At 41.0% G+C, this 19,431-nt stretch overlaps 1 protein-coding gene across 1 annotated transcript in view; it reads left to right on the forward strand.

The window, feature by feature from the left end:
- Positions 1–2,510: 2,510 nt before the first annotated feature.
- KCNAB1 (potassium voltage-gated channel subfamily A regulatory beta subunit 1) overlaps positions 2,511–19,431 on the forward strand; it is a 444,955-nt gene continuing 428,034 nt past the window's right edge. The window contains exon 1 of the mRNA XM_086391547.1: positions 2,511–2,907. Within this exon, the coding sequence (XP_086247673.1) occupies positions 2,666–2,907 (242 nt within the window). The 5' untranslated portion in view covers positions 2,511–2,665. The remainder of the gene's footprint in view (positions 2,908–19,431) is intronic.

Here is a 19,431-nt window from a genome sequence, read left to right on the forward strand (position 1 = left end):
GCAGGAGGAGGTATCTACTACTCTGGGACTGTATATAGTCACTTATTTATTTTTGGCTGCACTGGGTCTTCATGGCTTTGTAGCCTTTCGCTGCTTTCAGAGAGGGAGGGCTGCTCTCCACTGTGGCGCTTGGGCTTCTCACTGTGCTGGCTTCTCTTGCTGCAGAGCACAGGCGCTAGGTGCGTGCGCTTCAGTAGTCGCAGCACACAGGCTCAGGATGTGCAGCTCTCAGGCTCTAGAGCGTGAGCTCGGTGGTTGTGGCACAGGGGCTTAGTTGCTCTGCAGCATGTGGAACCTTCCCAGACCAGAGACTGAACCTGTGTCCCCTGCGTTAGCAGGTGGATTCTTACCCACTGCAGCATCGGGGAAGTCCTGGGACAATATGAGTCTGTGTTCCCAGAGTAGGTACAAGTTGCCATTGGTGGACAAAGAGATGATTTTAGTTGGTACACAGAAGGAACGTTAAATGAGCTTGATTCACACTGTAAAGGTGGTATATTCCTATTTCAATTTCTTTCACCTCTTCTGATTACCTTAAAAAAAGGGAGATTAAAAGAAAAAAAAAACTCTCAGATCTGTGCTAAAATACCTAAAACACCTCTTTAATACCTATCAATCTTCTCAGTAAAAACCAAAAACATAAGTCTCCGTCTGATTGAAAGCCTTTGGACACCAATAATGTCTAGTTATAGTTTAATACTATTCTTCATTTTTATTGTATTTATTTTTTCCAGGTTGACTCTATTTTATTGCAAGTGATAAAGTTTTTCTATTTATGATGCTAGTAATACAATGTTGCCTTACTAAATCTCTCAGGACTGCTGTAAGAAATTACTACAGACTTTATGGTTTAAGCAGCAAATATTGATTTTGCCTGGTTACGGAGGTTGGAAAGTCCAAGATCAGGGTGTCAGCATGGTCAGGTTCTGGTGAAAGCCCTCTTCCTGTTTTACAGACAATCATCTTTTGCTGCATCTTCACATGTCAGAAAGAGAGCAAGCCAACTCTCTGGCCTCTTTTTATAAGGGCACTAATCCTAATCATGAGGGCTCCACTCTCACAATATAATCATCTCTCAAAGGCCTCACCTCAATCACAATGGAGATTAATTTCAGTATAGGAATTTTTGGAAGGAAACAAACATTTAATTCATAACACTAAGTAAATTTGTTTAGCGAAAAAAGAAAGTTTTCAATAATCCCAGACACTAAATAAATATTGGTATAGGTGGTACAAAAATATGGCAGAAATCATCAGGGTGTGCAAATGTTTGGGAAACTGTTTAGAGCTGTCAAGGGAGTGCTTTTGAGGTGAATTGCAAGAGGAATTTCAAGAAATGATTGTGTACTAGGGGTTAGGAGCTTGGGGAAGAATTCCTCGAGGAGATGAGCTTTAAGGGAACATTTGAAAGGTTTAGGGAGAAGCCAAGTGAGCAAGGATATGGTTAGGAACAGGAAGCGTGGTGAACTGGATGAACCATTCATGCCCAGAGGTCACGGTTGGAGGAGAGTCACAGCTGGAATCACAAAGTGGAAAGACCTTATACGAGGAACTTCTTTGCTTTTTTAAAAAAACTTTATTTTGAAATAATTATGGATTCACATGCAATTGTAAAAAACAACCCAGAAAGATCTCATATACCTCTTACCCAGTGAATGGGAGTTTTTATTTCTTTGTATGTTCAGATATAAGTTCTTTGTTGGATATATGGTTTGTAAATACTTCCTCTCAATCTGTAATTTGTTTTTTTCATTTACAGAAAGTTGATGAGATCCAATTTATAATTTTTTCCCTTTATTGATTGTGTTTTTGATATCAAGTCTAAAGAATTCTTCTCTTAGCCCTAGTTTCTGAAGATTTTCTTCTAAGTTTTTACCTAGAGGTTTTATAGTTTTACATTTTACATTTAAGTCTGTGATCCATTTTGAGTTAATTTTTATAAAAATGTGAGGTGTTTAAGTCAAGGGTTCATTTAGTTTGTTTTTGTTTATAAATGTCCAATTTCTCTAGCACTGTTTGTCAGAAAGTCTACCCTTCTATTGCATTACTCTTACATCTTTGTCAAATATCGGTTGGGCATATTTGTATGGGTCCCTTGCTTGTTACAGTCACCTTATTGATATCACCTATCATTTGACTGCAACATCTGAAAAATAAAAAGGTTAATGGGCCTTTCACCCAAATGAATAGTATAATAAATTACTTGACTATGGTATGTTTTATGACTTAGAGAGGTCTCATTACATACTCATGAATCATCCCCAAGGCCTTATGGTCCTTATGAGAACAGAACATTTGGCCCCTATCCCACCAAAATATTTCCTTTTACCTAAATAGAAAGACATGGGGAAGGGTGCCCATATTTTTTTTCCCCAGGGCCAATAAGCGATTGCTTAAGTTCGACTTTGCAAACTTTACAGGGACGAGAAATGTGATTGGTTTTGGTCAGGCTTCTTTTTGCACAGGCTTCAGCAGGGACTTAAACTCACAGTTCTGCCAGGAGCCTGCTCGCATACATGAACGATAAGGGACATCTAAGGAAAACAAACTGATCCCTTTTAGGGACACATCAAAGCCAGATAACCCAAGAGAATCCTAGCAAGATACAGCCAGTCTTAGAGTGCAGCACTGTGAAATTAGCTTTGCCTCCTTGAGTTTATGAAGGATGCATCTGTATAAACCTGCTTGTGCAGACATCCCCAGCCCCAAGCTGGGTCTGCCCAAATCCAGTGAATCGGCTCTGAAATGCAGACGGCACCTAGCAGTGACCAAGCCTCCGCCTCAGGCAGTCTGTTGGCCTGTTAGGCCCAGTGGAGCAGTGGAACGGAAATACCTGGAGAAGTTTTTACGTGTCCATGGAATTTCACTTCAGGAAACCACCAGGGCAGAGACGGGCATGACTTACAGGTACTTGTTGGTTGCAATGTTATCCAGCCAGGGCACTGCATTGAAATCAAAGTTTGTTGTTATTAAAGAAACAAGGGTTGAAATAGCAAAAAAAAGAATTTATGTAGAAAAAGGAAAAGAAAAATGAATGCAGTGAGCCTTCTTCTTGGGCTGCCTTATTTTTTCAAGCTTTAAATTGTCCACTGTCTCTTTGCTTCAAAGATTACATATAGTCAGGCTCACCTGTGGAAGTTCCCATCCTTGTGCCATTAGAAATGTCTTTGCCTCGATACTGAAGCAACAGTATGTGTTTTTGCAGGTCATAATGATGAATGGGAGCTCTCTTCTTCTTAAGGAAATTTATAAATTAAGAATAGAATTTTTTTTAATGCTGCCTTGTCTTCAAGGCTGTTATTTTCTTTTAAGCCTGAATCGTATGGTCATGCTAGTAACTAATAAAGTAGCTCACGAGACTGAACAAATTCTTAAAATGACAGCACTTTTTATCAGTGTAGCCCAACGTAAATTACTGGTTGTTCTCTAACCCTCTAGTACCATCCATTTATTCTGTGAAAGATTAACGAAAGGGAGAAATTTTTTCCTAGTATGTGGTTGGATGTATAATCTTTTAAAATTGCTCTGAAATAGATTGCTTCCATGTCCTGGCTATTATAAACAGTGCTGCGATGAACATTGGGGTACACATGTCTCTTTCAATTCTGGTTTCCTCGGTGTGTATGCCCAGCAGTGGGATTGCTGGGTCGTATGGCAGTTCTATTTCCAGTTTTTTAAGGAATGTCCACACTGTTCCCCATAGTGGCTGTACTAGTTTACATTCCCACCAACAGTGTAAGAGGGTTTCCTTTTCTCCACATCCTCTCCAGCATTTATTGCTTGTAGACTTTTGGATCGCAGCCATTCTGACTGGCGTGAAATGGTACCTCATTGTGGTTTTGATTTGCATTTCTCTGATAATGAGTGATGTTGAGCATCTTTTCACGTGTTTGTTAGCCATCTGTATGTCTTGTTTGGAGAAATGTCTATTTAGTTCTTTGGCCCATTTTTTGTTTGGGTCATTTATTTTTCTGGAATTGAGCTGTAGGAGTTGCTTGTATATTTTTGAGATTAGTTGTTTGTCAGTTGCTTCATTTGCTATTATTTTCTCCCATTTTAAATAGAAAGTATCATTCTTTTTCAGAGCTATTATTGTTCAAACCTCTATAAGTACGTCTGTGCTTAGCTAAATAACCCAGCTATACCTGCTTGACAAATGACTAGAGTTTTAAACATCCAGGAAACTGAGCAAAAGCTGTTCAGAAGGACAAGGATACTGAAAACAAACAACTTCCCTTCCCCGCTCCAAAAAAATCCCAAACCAAATCCCTTACCATTTATAAAGAACGGTTGTCTTAGTTCAAGTCAAAACTTCTAGTTCATAGAATAAGATTGCTTTTGTATAGACAAGATGTCCCTAGGTGATTTTATTTTTCTATAATCTAAAGGTCTATTTTAATGCAGTAACTACTGCTCTAGTTATCAGCTAATTTGATTAACAAAGCAATTTGCATTGAGATGGCTCCTCTCTGGAGAGCAAAGTATTTCACATGGACTCTTTAGGCAATAAAGGGCTCCTGCAGAAGAAGAATGAACTCTTCGAGTTTTATAGGGCATATTAACATAGGACAACTCATCCCATCGTGCTTTCAAAGTAGAGCCTAAGAACCAAAAGCCTTTCCAAAAGAATCCGTGGTCCCACAGCCTGGGATCGAGGAGATGCTGTCATTCCTCACCATCTTCCTTGAATCTATCTATACTGGAAGGAGCTGCCTTCTCTCTGTCTCTCCTCATTCTCTCAGTCTCTTCTCCATTCTTTCCTTGACCCTCAGTGGTAACAGTGGTGGAGTATAGATCTGGGAAGGATGGACTGTTTCATTGCTTAAAAAATAATCTGTCTTTGCATCTTTGTCCCAGGATGGGTGGTATCACCATGGAAGTGAAAGTGAAGTTGCTCAGTCGTGTCTGACTCTTTGCGACCCCATGGACTGTAGCCTACCAGGTTCCTCTGTCCATGGGATTTTCCAGGCAAGAGTATTGGAGTGGGTTGCCATTTCCTTCTCCAGGGGATCTTCTTGACCCAGGGATTGAACCCAGGTCTTCCACCTTGCAGGCAGACGCTTTACCGTCTGAGCCACCAGGGAAGTTCCAACAATGAACTCTTGTGTAAATCTTCAGGGGGTATGCCTCTTTTGCTCAGAGTCCCAGTTTGAATACCAGTTACATATTTTGTGATGTGTGTCCATGTTCAGATGAACATGTTTCAGGACAGTGTTTTTTCAAGCAGTTATGGAGTAGAGGAATGCCTTCTTCAAATAGATAAGAGCAAAAGTGTCTTAGTTGAAGTTGGGGGCTTAGAGCCCACCTGCTTGAGGGGAGCAGTCACACCAGCTCAGGTCCCCAGGCACGCCTGCAGATCCTGTCTTCTGCATGACTCAAGAGTACAGTTCTGAGATGAATCTTCAAGATGCCTTGAAGAGCAGGACTAGCAGGTTCTGCTCACAGAGGCAGGCTCTTAGGCAAGCCTATGTGCCACTAGCCCACACTCAGGGAAGGAACGGGATTTAGGAGATTGCTCTTCCTAGATCAGAATATGAGGAGAAAAAAGTACAGTTAAGTAGATAATTGGTCCCAGAAAATAACCAAGGCTTTGAATTATGAACTTGCTGTTTTCTGCCACATCTTCCTGATATATATCATCCTCCTCCTCTGTCTTTCTCCAAATTTCCATAGTACTTTGTCCTTTTTTCAGGGCACACTAACTGTTCTTATTTCAAACATTCTCCTTTAAGCATGAGGGACAGATTTTAGTGGAAGAGAATTCGGAATCTCTTGGTTCCTTCCCAACCTGGCTTTTGACCTTAACTTCTTGTAGGTGTAGTTGGGGTTAGGAGAGGAGATGTTTATATTCTTCTTTACCTTGTTTTCTATCTCCCTCCAAGACCATGGCTATATTAAAATACCTCATTCCACCTGTCTTTTCTATTTTCTTCTTTTTGAAGGGCATTGTTTCCTGTGTAGTGCAAAGATAATAGGCTTTGGAGCTGATCAGACCAGAGTTCAAATCCCAATACTTCTGCTTTACAAACTGTGTGACAAGGGGCCAGCTGTGACACATAGTGCTTAACACACGGTAGGTGTTCACTGAAAGTAGCTTCCCTTCCTGCTTATTCTGTAGATTCCTGTCAGTCATTCTCATGTCAGGAGATGAAAGCCCCGTAGAGCTGAAACATACGATGGATAAGATAGAGTATTCTCAGAAAAAAAAGAGAATTAGAAGATCTGCAGTAACATCTCTATGAATATGCTAGAAGTCATTATGTTGTACATTTCAAATGGGTGAATTGTATGTATGTAAATTATATATCAATAAAGTTGTTAAAAATAAGAGAAGTTTAAAAAATCTGCAGTAATTCACAATCTGTGTAGGTTTCCATGCTGAGCTTAGAATTCTGAAAGGTCTGGAAGAGCTGGGTAAGCTGTTTTCTCTTCCTAATTTGGTCAGATGCCATTGCAGCCTTCAGCCCAATACCAGCTGCTCAGGTCCCTCGATCATCTGTGAGAGAGCATTATGTTGTGTTTCCATGGAGACTTGGTTATATTTCTAACTAAGGGTGACCAGGGGAGGAAAAAAAAAATCAGTAAATATGCAAACACATGTATCAACTGAAAAGAAATGGGAGGAATTGTTTGAATGTGGGGTAAAAAGTGCCAAGTTGCTGTGCTGATCCTTCTGTTGGCTTAGAATTTTTCAGCAAAAATAGAAGTTTTTGTGAATTCATTTTATTAAGGTCTATAAAAGAGTCACTGAAGAGGGTCTTTCAGTCATTTCTAAGAGGCCATCTCTAGTATTAATACAAAGCATTGACCTCTGAGCCAGACAGTGAACCTGAGCTTCAGTTCAGTTCAGTTTAGTTGCTCAGTTGTGTCCGACTCTTTGCAATCACATGAACTGCAGCACACCAGGCCTCCCTGTCCATCACCAACTCCCAGAGTTTACCCAAACTCATGTCCATTGAGTCGGTGAAGCCATCCAACCATCTCATCCTCTGTTGTCCCCTTGTCCTTCTGCCCTCAATCTTTCCCAGCATCAGGATCTTTTCAAATGAGTCAGTTCTTCATATCAGGTAGCCAAAGTATTAGAGTTTCAGCTTCAGCATCAGTCCTTCCAATGAACATTCAGGACTGATTTCCTTTAGGATGAACTGGTTGGATCTCCTTGCAGTCCAAGGGACTCTCAAGAGTCTTCTCCAACATCACAGTTCAAAAGCGTCAATTCTTCAGCACTCAGCTTTCTTTATAGTCCAACTCTCACATCCAAACATGGCTACGGGAAAAACCATAGCTTTGACTAGACGGACCTTTGTTGACAATGTAATGTCTCTGCTTTTTAATATGCTGTCTAGAATGGTCATAACTTTCCTTCCAAGGAGTAAGTGTCTTTTAATTTCATGACTGCAATCACCATCTGCAGTGATTTTGGAGCCCCCCAAAAATAGTCAGCCACTGTTTCCCCATCTATTTTCCATGAAGTGATGGGACTGGATGCCATGATCTTAGTTTTCTGAATGTTAAGCTTTAAGCCAACTTTTTCACTCTCTTCTTTCACTTTCATCAAGAGGCTCTTTAGTTCCTCTTCACTTTCTGTCATAAGGGTGGTGTCATTTGCATATCTGAGGTTATTGATATTTCTCCCAGAAATCTTGATTCCAGCTTGTGCTTCTTCCAGCCCAGCGTTTCTCATGATGTACTCTGCATATAAGTTAAATAAGCAGGCTGACAATATACAGCCTTGACGAACTCCTTTTCCTATTTGGAACCAGTCTGTTGTTCCATGTCCAGTTCTAACTGTTGCTTCCTGACCTGCATATAGGTTTCTCAAGAGGCAGGTCAGGTGGTCTGGTATTCCCATCTCTTTCAGAATTTTCCACAGCTTATTGTGATCCACACAGTCAAAGGCTTTGGCATAGTCAATAAAGCAGAAATAGATGTTTTTCTGGAACTCTCTTGCTTTGTCCATGATCCCAGCGGATGTTGGCAATTTGATCTCTGGTTCCTCTGCCTTTTCTAAAACCAGATTGAACATCTGCTGGTTCACAGTTCACGTGTTGCTGAAGCCTGACTTAGAGAATTTTGAGCATTACTTTACTAGTGTGTGAGACGAGTGCAATTGTGTGGTAGTTTGAGCATTCTTTGGCATTGCCTTTCTTTGGGATTGGAATGAAACCTGACCTTTTCCAGTTCTGTAGCCACTGCTGAGTTTTCCAACTTTGCTGACATATTGAGTGCAGCACTTTCACAGCATCATCTTTCAGGATTTAAAATAGCTCAACTGGAATTCCATCACCTCCACTAGCTTTGTTTGTAGTGATGCTTCCTAAGGCCCATTTGACTTCATATTCTAGGATGTCTGGCTCTAGGTGAGTGATCACACCATCGTGATCATCTGGGTCATGAAGCTCTTTTTTGTACAGTTCTTCTGTGTATTCTTGCCACCTCTTCTTAATATCTTCTGGTTCTCTTAGGTCCATACCCTTTCTGTCCTTTATTGAGCCCATCTTTGCATGAAATGTCCCCTTAGTATCTCTAATTTTCTTGAAGAGATCTCTAGTCATTTCCCATTTCTCTTTCTAGTGAAACGAAACTCTCTTTCCACTAGAGTCTTTCCCATCTCTAGTCTTTCCTCTATTTCTTTGCATTGATTGTTGAGGAAGGCTTTCTTATCTCTCCTTGCTATTCTTTGGAACTCTGCACTCAAATGGGTATATCTTTCCTTTTCTCTTTTGCCTTTCACTTCTCTTCTTTTCACAGCTATTTGTAAGGCCCCCTCAGATAGCCATTTTTCTTTTTTGCATTTCTTTTTCTTGATGATGGTCTTGAATCCTGTCTCCTATACAACGTCACGAACCTCCATCCATAGTTCATCAGGCACTCTGTCTATCAGATCTAGTCCCTTAAACCTGTTTCTCACTTCCACTGTATAATCATAAGGGATTTGATTTAGGCCATACCTGAATGGTCTAGTGGTTTTATTTTTTATTTATTTATTTTTTACTTTACAATATTGTATTGGTTTTGCCATACATCAACATACATCCACCACGGGTGTACACATGTTCCCCATCCTGAAATCCCTCCCACCTCCCTCCCCATACCATCCCTCTGGGTCATCCCAGTGCACCAGCCCCAAGCTTCCTGTATCCTGCATTGAACCTGGACTGGTGATTCGTTTCTTATATGATATTATGCATGTTTTAATGCCATTCTCCCAAATCATCCTCCCCCCCACAGAGTCCAAAAGACTGTTCTATACATCTGTGTCTCTTTTGCTGTCTTGCATACAGGGTTGTCGTTACCATCTTTCTAAATTCCATATATATGAAGTCAAATGGGCCTTAGGAAGCATCACTACAAACAAAGCTATACTGTATTGGTGTTTTTCTTTCTGGCTTACTTCACTCTGTATAATAGGCTCCAGTTTCATCCACCTCATTAGAACTGATTCAAATGTATTCTTTTTAATGGCTGAGTAATACTCCATTGTGTATATGTACCATAGCTTTCTTATCCATTCATCTGCTGATGGAGGTCTAGTGGTTTTACCCACTTTGAGTCAAGGTAAAAGTACATAGAGAAGCAGTTTTATGGACAAAGCACATACACAAAATCTAGACTGAATAAATATGCTATAAGCACCCAGGTTTCAAGCAATTTTATAATACATAAGCCAAGAAGGACTCAAGCAGATGTAAACTGAAGGTCTAACGCAGAGGTCAACAAACTTTTCCTGTAGAAGGCCAGAGAGTAAATATTTTAAGCTCATGGGCCACGTCTACCTTTGTTCTACCTACTGAGCTCTGCCCTTGTAGGTGGAAGTGAAGAGTTAAAGTGTTAGTTCCTCAGTGGTGTCCAACCCTCTGCAACCCCATGGATAGAGGAGCCTGGCAGGATACAGTCAAGAACACTGGAGTGGGTTTCCATTCCCTTCTCCAGGGGATCTTCCTGATCGAACTCTGGTCTCCCGCATTGCAGGCAGATTCTTAACCATCTGAGCCACCAGGGAAGAAGCCATCAACAATAAGCACAGGAGTGGTGGGCATGGCTGTGTCCCAATTACACTTCACTTATGGACTTGGACCTGGATTTGGCTCTGTACTCTCCAGCAGTACCACCCTGGGAAGAGGGCCACAGAGCTCTTTACAGCAATCGTGGAGTCCTTGAGATGGATAGGAGCCAGCTGTTCAGGGACGGAACATTTCTGGAGATTAGAGAGAAAGTTCTTCTCCTTGGTGTAATTAATAACATCTTTTAAAAAATCCTTATAGTAAACACAGCATTGAAATTCCGCAGGCTCTTTCTCATGGGGCCCCTAATATTTATAAGGGGCATCATATCAAATAATAATTCAGCCAAAGCAAGTGGGTGCAGTAGAAGAAATGGCCTTGGTTTAACAGCATTCCAATTAGCCTGGAGTTTTTTATACCTAAAGGTTCCTCACTAATAATAAAACAGATTTTTCTGTTTTATAACGACAGGTTCATGGAATGGAACAATTTTTTCTCAAATTCGAAAAGAATGCTTTTTGCCAACCAAAGACAAAATTTCTACAACCTTGAGTTGAAGGTGGGAAAGGGCAAAATGATAGGTGGGGCAGGGGTGTTTTGGAATTGCTAATGTGGAACAGACTTTGGAGATAATTTGCTCCAATTTCTGGTCTTATAGCTGAAGAAAACTGAGGCTCAAAGGTGTTGCATTTCCAGTCAACAACAAAGCCGGGACTAGAACCTTTGCCCTTTGGTCCCAGTCCAGTGATTTTTCCACAATCCATATTTATTGCCACCCCTCCAACCCTCATCCCACCCCAAGCCAACACACACCCCCCCACACACCGCCCATACCATGCACACATACCCCACTCATAGCCTCCACATACACACCCATATACCCTCATATTCCACATGCCATGCACACCCCACACATACCCCCACAGTCTCCTACACACACACAAACACACTCCCACCATACATATGCCCCCATATCACACACATACACCCCCTATATTCCACACACTATACATACACACCTCACACAGCCCACATACACACACCATATACACACACCCCCATACCCCCCAACACCTCCCACACACTACACACCCCAAACCCTTCCCTATACCACCCTGACACACATATTTCAAAACCCCCACATATCCCACATGTACCCAACACAATCCCCCCCACACCATATACATACCACACACACACCACACACATCACATACACAAATATACACACCAACATACCATACATACACCGCATATTCCACACACATTGTACACACACATCCCACACCCCTACACACATCCACACACCTCATCCCTTCCCCATATTCCCCACACATTTCTTACCCCCCATCCCCTACACACACACCACATACATTGCACACACCGTACACCCTGCCTCCCGGGGATGCTGCAGTTCAGACACATTCACTTTCCCACTTGGAAAGTCCAGCTTTCCAAGCCCTACTTTTCTTGCTCTGCTCTGTAATCTGCTTCAGTCCTACTTCTTTGCACACCGACCCTCTATCCCTGTCCTGAAATGTTGAGTTGCACTCATTTTTAATTTCATCTTACTCACTGTAAGTGATGAAACATTGAGTCTTACTCATCATTACTTTCATCTTACTCATCATAACTTTTCCCACCTAGAATGTTCTTACATGTCCCCTTTGCCAATGTAAATCCAACCCACAGACTCTCCCTTGTCTCTGACACATGACTTGTCTTTGATTCATATAGTCTGGATTGTGTGTGTGTGGCGTGTGTCTCAAAAGTATGCTGTTGTCATCTTGAGGGGAACGACTAGAACTTATACTATTTTGTAATCTTCCATGCTTTGTACTTGGGTGTATTGCTTCTTGGGGTATATGCATTCATAAGTTAGGAAACAGAAAGACCCCAAAGACAAGTAGGAACACCCCTTTCCCCTTTAATAGTACTCTAGCCCCATATTTTCTCCTGTATCTTAGATAAAATGTTACTTAACCTTGATGGGTCTCAGTTTCCTTATCTGTAAAATGAGCCTAATTCAACTTACCTCATGACACTGTTGTAAGAATTAAATGAACTCACATTCATGACAGTCCTTAGCTCACTGTCTGCCCAAGTGGGAGCCTAACAAACAGAATTCCCTTGCTTCACCTCCTTCTTAAACACTTCTAGGAATCCATCGTTTAGTCATCTTTCAGAGGCTGAAAGAAAATGTGTATGGTGATGTATTTAGAAAAGAGAGAGGAGCATAAAATAACCACCTGTAATTAAATCTTACACAGTTCTGAGCACATTACTCTGTTTTCCTCATTTGCTTATATGCATTTTTTTTTTTTGCTTCTCCTATTGGAACATATTGTTACGATCTATTGAGAAAGCATTGTTGTTGTTGTTTTACTTCACACGTTGTCTCCTATTTAATGAAAACAGCCTCATGAAATATTGGAATAAATTACTCTCCAACTGGTGTAATATAAAGATAAAAATAATTTTTCATCAGTCAGTATATTTCCAGTGCCTAGCCTTGTGTCTAGAATGGAAATAATTTGAGACAGAATGGAATTAATAGGGCTAGAACTCCCATTGGTACCTTCCAGTACCTCTCCCATTCACCTGCCACATTGCCTGAGAATTTCTTCAACTAGAGGCTCTGTTTCTCCTGTTAAAAGGGAGGTGTGTAATATAAGCTAATAGGCAGCAGATCAAGAAGGAAACAGGACACTGGCTAGGCTGACCTGAAAGCAAAGAAGATAGGAAGGAAGGTTCTAGGCTGGAACTGGGGGCAAGCTTGGTTGTCAGGGCACAGCACAGTGCTACAGGAACTGTGAAGGGATGCAAGGGAGAAGGCCTGAAGAAGAGGCAAGAAAACTAGAGTGAAACCTCACTCATCTACTAACTTGTCTCAAAAATGTTGGGTGAAGCGTTTGGAAATATTAGTTAACTGATAGCTTTCACTGATCTCTAAATGAAGATTCTAAAGATAAGTCAGAACTAGTTTTTGCTCTGTAAACTCTTTCCCTGGTTTCTGTCACAATGGGAATGTAGTATCCTGGCTGGAGGATTTGCAGACCAGCTCCTCCACCCTACCCCTTTCTCTGATCCTCTGATTCCTTGTCTATGAAATGAAAATACACCCACTTCTTGCCTTTTCTGGTTTTCATGATTTCCATTCCACTGTGGAAGTCGAAAATTATTTTTGTTACTCAGCTGAACTCACTGTCTTCCTCCTAGCCTCTCCCAACCCTCTAAACACCCCTTCACCACATACTCCCCTGACCTACATTTTTCATGGAATGCTTGGCACACTCAGATCTGCTTGAAAAGTATATATGGCCAAGATTTTGGAAAGCAAAAGCTTAGAAAAAAAAATGCTAGCTGAGCAGGGGGTTGTATTTTCCATGTTAAAAAAAGCCTACATGATTTATTTTAGACTGGCCTCATTTTGGTCAGTCTCGGGGCCTGTGCTAATTTGCTTTGGGTCCTCTGACTGCAGCTCTCCTGGCATCGATATTGCTGGAGGAATGATGCTGACACTGAGATGGTCCAGGTTCAGAGCCTATGTGATTATCTGAAACCCAAAGAGCCTGCTGATGAAAGACTTAGAAGGCTTAGTGAAGGGGGTCTCTTCAAAATGCGGCCAGATGTTTACTTCCTATTGAATGGAACAGAAGTTCTAAAACAAGTATGTTTTAAGTGTCAGTTTAAATAGAAAATGCTTTAAAATTTAAGCAAGGGTGAGAGATGAGTGCCCCCTGGATTTGTAATATTATTTTCATTCTGTTTTGAAATTTCCACTTGTGGTTTCCCAGAGGGATAGTTGCTTTATGCATAATGAAACACTGAAAATTCAGGGCTCAAGAACAAGACTGGGTTTTTTTCATATAGAAATTATTTATAACTGTTTTATATTAAAAACAATCATTTTGAGAGCTGGTTTTCCTGTCCAAGGAATGACTATAATATGTTTTTACTCAAGGGAAAAAACAGAAACCAAACAACAAAATCTCTTCCTAAATTTCTCTGCAGTGCCTGCAAGTGCCACTAAGATGTGCTATTTCATTAAAAAATGAAGCTCTTCATTCAGTTCCCTGAACCACAAAAAGCAGAAATCTTTAAACTTTTCCCAAACCGTCCTAGGCCAGAGCTTAAAGTTGAATCTGCATAGTCCCCTTGATTGTGAAAATTTAGAAGCATCTCCTTTGATATCACAATGGGAAATCTGCTATAAGTGGAAAACAGTAAGAAGTTATGATCAATGTATTCTTGGGATTCTGAGAAGCCCTGATGTTGTAGCAGTGATATGTTATCATAACCTAACCCCATTAGATATTTGACAGAGCAAATATCTGTTAGGTAATTGATAGAGCAAATTTTCTACATCTGGGAGTTTCCAAGAATGGGATTCTGAACCACCCACAGACCTCTGCAGGTGGTGTGGAAAAAAGAAAGGCAGACATATCACCCCATTGGCTTTCCTTCAGAGAATGTTCTGTTGCTGTCTTTTGACCCATCTCAGGTGCAGACAACTTGTTGCTCAGTTAAGATGGAGCAGATGTAGTGAAACTGAAAGGAGAGTGTTGTCAGGATTGCCTGGGAGAAGTCTGACTCAGAACCCACGATGTTCTTAGAACCATGACCTTGCAGTTCTGGCTCAACAACAAATTAGAATGTGGTTGAATGATGATGCCCTTCCTCCTCTATATCCAGGGCTCATTTTTGCTTATCATGGGACACCTCTTCATGCCTAACACTTTAGCCTCTTATCAGTGATTCCTCTGAATGCCCTTAGCTAGTTGTCAACTGATGCTCCTCAAAATTTCAGTTACATATTTTGTGATGTGTGCCAATGTTTAGATGATACATTTAGATACATTCCAGGACAGTGTGTTTCAAACAATCATGATAGGGAAGAACATGTGAAAGCAAAGCAGTCCCAGTTGAAGATGGAGTCCTGGAATATCTGTAAAACATGTCATATCCAAAGAAACAGACCTCTAATGGTGGAAATTCAGGTAGTAGAGGAGCTAATTTTAGCCAAGCTATCTAGACTTAAAATCAGATTATGAAAAAACATCCCATTTTATTTGAAAAAAATTTCAAACATACAGAAAAATTGCAAGAATAATATATAGAATATCTGTAGGCACTTTAATATATTGTTAACATTTTGCTCCATTTGCTCATATTCTTACAGCTTGCTTTCTGCATCCCCTCCACCTCCAATTTATTTTTGCAAGCCTTTTGAGAGTAAGTTACATACATGGACCTTTAATCCCTTAGTACCTTCTAAAAGTAAGGATATTTTTTCATATATCCCCCAAGTACAATTACCAACTTCAGTCATATTATGTAGTTTTTTCTGATCAACTGTCTGTATTCAAATTTTGCCAGCCAACACAATAGTGCCCTTTATAGCATTTTTTTATTCCACCAGTACTGGATCTAGTTCAGGATCACATATTGTATTTTGTTGTCATGGTTTATTCGTTTCCTTCAATCTGGAATAGTTCAAACCGGAATTAGCTTTTAGCACAGGGAGGATGTTAGTGGGAAAGAGGGTGGTGACTAATTGCAATGTTTGTTTCAGATTGGGAGGTGGCGCTGTGGTGCTAACACTGTTGCTAAGCTTATCTTAAAGGCCTCCTGGCTACTGCTACCAATTCTACATCAAGGACTGCAACTTCCACGGCTCCCCAACAAGGCCACCACATTTTCATCTCGAAATTTAGGTTCAAAGCTGATATGGATTTTGAAGACATACTAACCTAATTGACCTCCATAAATTTAGTCACCTGTGTTTATCTGCTTAGCATGTCCACTGGGGGGTGTGCGTTGTGGGGGGATATTGAGAATTACCAGGACCTGAGTGAGGGCCCTTTGAGCACTGACAGGCAGAGTGCAAGGGCAGGGAAGGCCAAATATGTGGTTCTCTGGAACTCTCCAGCTTCCAAATCAGGTACCCATAAAGCTTGGTCAGGGAACCACCCCAGGAGACTAAAGCAGCAAACAAAGGAAGAGGTCTCCTCCAAACTAACTGTTGAGCAGGAGAGTGTGGATTCTGGCCTCAAGTCCTGGTAAGCCCACTGGGAGAGGTGGGAGGAGCTGCGAGGCCCCAGGGAAACAGTTTCTCAGGGGGTCATGTAGACTATTTTTAGTTAAGGGAGTTTTGACCCAATTGTCTTTAGTCTATTTTTCCCTCCATGATTTCCCTTTTAATTTGTTAAGGCAGAATGAGATAGAAGCTCTGACAATTATAGAGTGTGGGTGTAGAATGTGCAGCTCATTAAGTATCTAAGCTCGTGCTTTAGCATTTGGAGGGTTTGTAAGAGGTCACTGATTCACCCTGGTTTTGAAATTTTACAGCATTCTGTAATTCAGCATATAGTGACAACACATGCATTTAGAAGCTGGTTATGGCTTTTATTTTTTAAAATATTTATTTGTTTGTTTACTTTTGGCCAAACTGGGACTTTGTTGCTGCATGCAGGCTTTCTCTGGTTACAGCAAGCTGGGGCAACTCTCTAGCTGTAGTGCATAGGCTCCTCATTGTGGTGTCTTCTCTTGTTGCAAAACTCAGGCTCTATAATGTGAGGACTTCAGTAGTTGCAACTCACGGGCTTAGCTACCCTGTGGCATGTGGAATCTTCCTGGATTAGGGATCAAACTCATATCCCCTGCATTGGCAGGTGGATTCTTAACCACTGGACCACCAGGAAAGTCTTGGTTATTCCTTAAAAGGAACCATGATTGCTTCTTGAGATGATCACTGGAAAAGACCAGAATCTCTATGAATAATTTCCCAAAAGGTTAATCCTCATTGTAACTTCTTAATAAAATTAATCAAATCAGCCATCTTTTTCCTTTACCCCGATTTTCCCTCTTACCACTCTTTTTTTCCCCCCTTATGATTTTTGGCTTTAATCTTGAGGAAAATGAAAGAGGAGAGTGAAAAATCTGGTTTAAAACTCAACATTCAAAAAACAAGGATCATAGCATTCAGTCCCATCACTTCATGGCAAATAGATGGGGAAACAATGGGAATGGTGACAGACTTTATTTTTGGGGGCTCCAAAATTGCTGCAGATGGTGACTGCAGCCATGAAATTAAAAGGTGCGTGTTCCTTGGAAGATGTTGGAAGAAAAGTTATGACCAACCTAGACAGCATATTAAAAAGCAGAGACATTATTTTGCTGACAAAGGCCTGTCTAGCCAAAGCTAAGTTTTTTCCAGTAGTCATGTATGAATGTGCGAGTTGGACCATAAGGAAAGCTGAGCTCTGAAGGATTGATGCTTTTGAACTATGGTGTTGAAGAAGACTCCTGGGCCTTCATACTGTAAATGGCCTACAAGGACCTGCGTGATTTGACTTCTGTGCTGTAAACTATTAACCTTGACCAAAAAAAGGTTTGCCCCTTTGCCCTCAGCTCCTGAGTGGTAATCTCTAAGCCTTTGTAATGCTCTACCCACCAGGAATGTGTTTATCTACCCAGAGGACTTGAGCCATGCCTGATGGTCTAAACTAAATGTGTTTTATAGCAACTCTGTGTGTCTGAAAACCCAGTAGATTATCTGCCAGTGAAAAATGAGGGTTTATACCTTATACTCCTGCTTAATCATTCATTTATTCAGCAATATTTACCCTAGATACACTAGATGAGTTCTACACTAGATAGCAGGTGGCTCAGTGGTAAAGAGTCTGCCTGCCAATGCAGGAGACATGGGTTTGATTCCTGGGTCAGGAAGATTCCCTGGAGAAGGGAATGGCTATGCACTCCAGTATCCTTACCTGGGATGCTCAAAAGACAAGCTGATCTTTTTTGATAACTGGTCTATATATGTTGTAATTTATATTTCAAATCAGTGGGGAAAATTTAGGCTATCAAAAATGACTTTGGGGATTTAAAAAATGTAAATTTAAGTTGCTATCTCATACGCTCAGTCAGTAAAGAATCTGCCTGCAGTACAGGATACCCAGGTTCGATCCCTGAGACTTACATATGAAAAATGAAATCATAAATATGCTAGAATGCATTGTGTGAAAACATATGATCTCATTTGGGGAAGACCTTTTAAGAGATTCAGTTCAGTTCAGTTTGGTTGCTCAGTAGTGTCCTACGCTTTGCAACCCCATGGACTGCAGCACACCAGGCTTCCCTGTCCATCACCAACTCCTGGAGCCTACTCAAACTCATGTCCATTGCATTGGTGATGCCATCCAACCATCTCATCCTCTGTCATCCCCTTCTTCTCCTGCCTTCAATCTTCTGCAGCATCGGGGAAGCCTGGTGTGCTGCAGTCCATGGGGTCGCAAAGTGTAGGACACAACTGAGCAACCAAACTGAACTGAACTGAATGTCTTATTTTAAAAGGTCTTCCCCAAATGAGATCATATGTTTTCACACAATGCATTCTAGCATATTTATGATTTCATTTTTCTTGTGTAAATCTCTAACCCAGGTGAAATTTCTTGTGGTGGTGGTGGTTGTTTAGTTGCTAATTCATGTCTAACTCTTGAGACCCCATGAACTGTAGTCTGGCAGGCTCCTCTGTCCATAGGATTTTCCAGGCAAGAATACTGGAGTAGGTTGCCATTTCCTTCTCCAGGGAAATCTTCCCAACCCAGGGATCGAACCTGGGTATCCAGTACTGCAGGAAGATTCTTTACTGACTGAGCGTATGAGATAGCAACTTAAATTTACATTTTTTAAATCCCCAAAGTCATTTTTGATAGCCTAAATTTTCCCCACTGATTTGAAATTACAACATATATAGACCAGTTATCAAAAAAGATCAGCTTGTCTTTTGAGCATCAAATGAAATGGTCCTGAACTGGAAACACAGAATTCCTTCTACTCTCTGGATGTTCTTGTGGAAGTGTCTGTTCATCTAGTTACCTTGGGTTTAAACGGAATGATCTCAGTTTTTGTTTGAAATAAAACTGTATATAGTTTTCTTTTTCTTCATTTTTTCCCCTCTTACCACTCTTACTTGTTTGTTTCTGTATTGATTTTCTCTCACACTCGAGTGTGAACTCCAGGAGGACAGGTATGCCGTATGTAGAGTTGACTGCAGGATCCCCAGAATCTGGGGTCTAGTGTTGTTGTTATTATTTAGTTACTAAGTTGTGTCCAACTCAACTTATTGCAACCCCATGGACTATAGCCCGCCAGGCTCCTCTGTCCATGAGATCTCCCAGGTAAGGATACTGGAGTGCATAGCCATTCCCTTCTCCAGGGAATCTTCCTGACCCAGGAATCAAACCCATGTCTCCTGCATTGGCAGGCAGACTCTTTACCACTGAGCCACCTGCTATCTAGTGTAGAACTCATCTAGTGTATCTAGGGTAAATATTGCTGAATAAATGAATGATTAAGCAGGAATATAAGGTATAAACCCTCATTTTTCACAGGCAGATAATCCACTGGGTTTTCAGACACAC

Source organism: Bos grunniens, chromosome 1 (assembly GCF_055505025.1).
Source record: "Bos grunniens cultivar Pamir isolate PY7600 chromosome 1, Bosgru_T2T1.0, whole genome shotgun sequence".
Taxonomy (NCBI): Eukaryota; Metazoa; Chordata; class Mammalia; order Artiodactyla; family Bovidae; genus Bos; species Bos grunniens.